Source organism: Schistocerca nitens, chromosome 4 (assembly GCF_023898315.1).
Source record: "Schistocerca nitens isolate TAMUIC-IGC-003100 chromosome 4, iqSchNite1.1, whole genome shotgun sequence".
NCBI classification, from domain to species: domain Eukaryota; kingdom Metazoa; phylum Arthropoda; class Insecta; order Orthoptera; family Acrididae; genus Schistocerca; species Schistocerca nitens.
In genome coordinates, this window is record NC_064617.1 from 330032066 (window position 1) to 330035554 (window position 3489).

General features: G+C 55.3%; 1 protein-coding gene across 1 annotated transcript; it reads right to left on the reverse strand.

The window, feature by feature from the left end:
* Positions 1-215: 215 nt before the first annotated feature.
* Positions 216-1966, reverse strand: LOC126252284 (protein CDV3 homolog). Its single transcript, XM_049953158.1, has one exon. It carries the CDS (start codon positions 1110-1112, stop codon positions 246-248), a length of 867 nt encoding a protein of 288 aa, XP_049809115.1. The 5' UTR covers positions 1113-1966; the 3' UTR covers positions 216-245.
* Between the last annotated feature and the right edge of the window lie 1523 nt (positions 1967-3489).

Sequence of the window (3489 nt, forward strand, 5' to 3'; positions counted from 1 at the left end):
GGTTTTCACTTTTTTTTTTTTAGCACTGAAGGTGGACACACAGTGACCGAAAACTAGATACGCAATAAACATAATTTTCGACTGGTTTCTATACCCCTTACTATTTTAAATGAGAAAGAATCAGATTTTATTTTCAGTTGTAGAAGCTAACATTGACATCCAAAGGCATGAGTACTCAACTGAAAGCTACGATGATTTGCAGAAATGGAAACTGAGAGCGGGCATCCTGCGGTGCAGAGGCTTACTCACACAGTGAAGTGGTAAACGAAGCACAGCCAGCCGCCGGGGTGCTCGAGGAAAACGTAGACGCGCTCCTGGAAGGTCTTGCCCTTCTTGTGGTGGAACACGTACTTGGCCTTGAAGGCCTGGTCTATGGGCAGGTAGATGGGGTAGTAGGGGTCCGGCACGCCGGGCGGCCCGCCGCGCCCGCCGCCCTCTTGCGCGACGACGCCGTCGCCGGCCACCTCCTCCAGGTCTTCGTCGTCGCCGAGCACGTCATCGTCGACGTCGAGGGGCGGCGGCGGCCGCGGCTTGGGCCGGTGCCGCCTCTCGCCGCCGCCCACGGCGCCCGCGCCGCCTCCACCTCCGCACGCAGCCGCTCCGCCCCCGTCGCCGCCGTCGCGGCCGGCGCTGCGCCGCCTCCGCTTGATGGGCGTCGGCACGCGCTTGTGGTGCGCCTCGCCGAAGCGCGGCGACCGGAAGCGGCGCAGCTGCTGCTCGAAGAAGGCGAAGCGGCCCCGCTCGTCGTCGTAGCCGGACGCCCCCGCGGCCGCCGCCCCCGGCGCCGCCTCCGCGTCCGTCTCTTCGCCGCTGGTGGGCGGTCTGAGGCGCGCGTGCTCCTCGTCGTCGCAGTCCTCTGCCCCGGAAGCCCCCGACTGGGCGCCGCTGCTGCCGCCCCCGCCGCCCCCGGCGTCCGGCGGGAAGAGCGTGGTTGTCGCCGTCGGGGGCGGAGGCGCGGGTGCCGGCCGGTGGTTGGAGGCGATCAGCGGCGACTTGAGCACGCTCAGCACCACGTCCTCGTGCTTCTGGCACGGCACGACCACCTCGCGCGATCGCCGGTACAACAGCTCCTGCTCGGTGCGGTTCATGCTGGCCATAACGACGCACAACATGGGCCACCGGATACTGCCGGAACACCTTCCTCCACTTCTCCCGACAGCACTTTGTCTCTCTCGCCTCTCTACGCCTCACGTTCACAGCAAATTGGACGAATCCGTGTAGACCACACACCGTATACGTTCGTTGCTCGTCCAGTACAAAAAATCCGTTTATCCGCCTCCTTTTGTGCAATTTGTGGCCGACAAAACTGCGGACAACTATTATTCGTCCGTCCTTCCGCAAACAGTCTTCTTCGTCCCGTCTCGAAAGTAGTAGCACCGTGAAAGAGTTCCTAAATAGTAACGAAGAGTAGAAATTGTATTGCTTTCTTTTCTGTATTGCAGGAGCTGAGAAAAAATGCGGCTCTCCGTGTTCGTTTAGAATATTCCTACGTCAGTTAACTCAAATATTGGTCATCCGTGTCGGAACAGGAAAAAACGTTTGCAGCAAAATAATTCAGTGGCGATTCTAAAAAGTGTTCCAGAGTTAAATATATATGTACATATATTTATATATATATATTCGTGTGTAAATATGATTGTCAAAGGAATGCGAGAGAGAAAAAAGTGCTTTCGACTACACACGTAAAAAGTTATTATTATTGCTCTGGTAAATTATTGATTATTTGTTTCCAGCTACGAAAGGCATCGTTTAGAAGAAGTGTGAAAAAATAGTGTCTCTAAAATGCGATTGTCGATGTCGGTTTCCTCTTCGAAATATATATATTTCCCTCGTCTCGCACCAGCCTTCTTCGATGACATTGGTCCGCAGCAGTCGGATACGCGTCGGCGAGGAGCCCTAGGCCAAAAAGAGCATTAGGCTGTCGCGCAGCGGCGGCGAACTACATTGTTCCGCCGACAGTGAGAGCGGCGGGTGGTCGCGCGGTGCTGTCAGACGCGGTGGCGCCGCCGCTGCGGCGTTCGGCGTGGCGGAGGCGGCGGGCGCCCGCCGCGCGCCGTGCATGCCGTCGCCGTGGCTGCCGTGGCCGTGGCCGCCGCCGTCGCCGTCGCCGTCGCTGCCCGCTGCCGCTGCACGCCGCGCCGCGTCGCGAGCCTCCGCAGGTCGCGTTCCCACTGGCTGCCGCGCCGGCACCGCCGAGTGGCACGGCCCGCGCGGCTGAGCTCCGGTGCGCATGCGCGGCAGCCGGCAGCGCCTTAGCGCCAACAATACGCCCTCCGGCCACGCGCCGCCCCCTCCGGAGGTACCGCGGTCTCGTAATTAGTGCGCCTCCAGACGACGGCCTCCTTGCGTAGTTTGAGAGGTAGCTGGCTAACGAATCTCACTACAATTACGCCTCTAGATGCTGCAGTAGTATCCTTACACTGTCTGGATTGTTGCTCTGCTACTGCATTACACGCTAATTGCGACAGTAAAATTGTGTTGAGTTGTTGAGCTACAAATGTTACAGAATGTTGTAACACCTCGGTTCAGTTTACAGCAGGCTCGTCCAAACTGTGCCCCTGATGCGCTAGCGCCCGCGATCGCCCGCGGCCAGCGCCCCGGGCGAATTCGTATGTTGCCGCAGTGGCCGAGTCGTGTCGCTTAGCTGGCCGTGCGGACCGCCCGACTGCCCGCCGCGCCTCTCGACCTTATACCATTATAAGACACAACCACGGGCTTTGGATATTTTTCTAGCCGTGGGAAACGTGTTAGAGTCAGTGGGTTTAAAATGGGAACGCCTGACCAGTGTAACAACGGATGTAGCCCCTGCGCTACGGGGGATACGCACTGGATTCCTGGGTTACGTCAGGTCAAAAATGGCTGAAGTCGGCTCTTCCTTATTCGCGGCAGTCGATTGTCTGATATACCAGGAGGCACTTTGTGCGAAGATTCTCAACATGAAATATTTTATGGACACAGTTGTTCGAACGGTTAATTATCTTCGATCGCATGGACTCACACATCTCCAATTTAAAGAATTTCTGGCTGATATCGAAGCGGAATACCCGTAAAGACCCCTGCAACACCGAAGTAAGATGGCTGAGCAGAGGAAAGGTGCTTCATTGGTTTTTCTCCTTGAGGGATGACATAAATACCTTTTTGAAATGAAAGGACGTTGAGAAGAATTACTTTGTGATCCTAAGTGGGTGGCGAATTTGGCTTGTTTGAGTGACCTTACTGGTCATTAAAATACCTTGAACATTTCACTCCAAGGCGAAAATCACTCTGTTGCTGATGTAGTGCAGACGATTCAAGCATTTACAAAAACTTATTTTGTGCGGGAAACAGTAGCGCGAGAACAATTGTGGACACTTTCTTGCACTAGAGAGGGTTAAAGAAGATGTGGATTTTTCAGATTATGTTCAAATCATTTCCGAATTACAAGAACAGTTTGAAAACAGATTTTTGGAGATAAGTGAGCTTCAACTGGCCTTATATAGATTTGTTGGC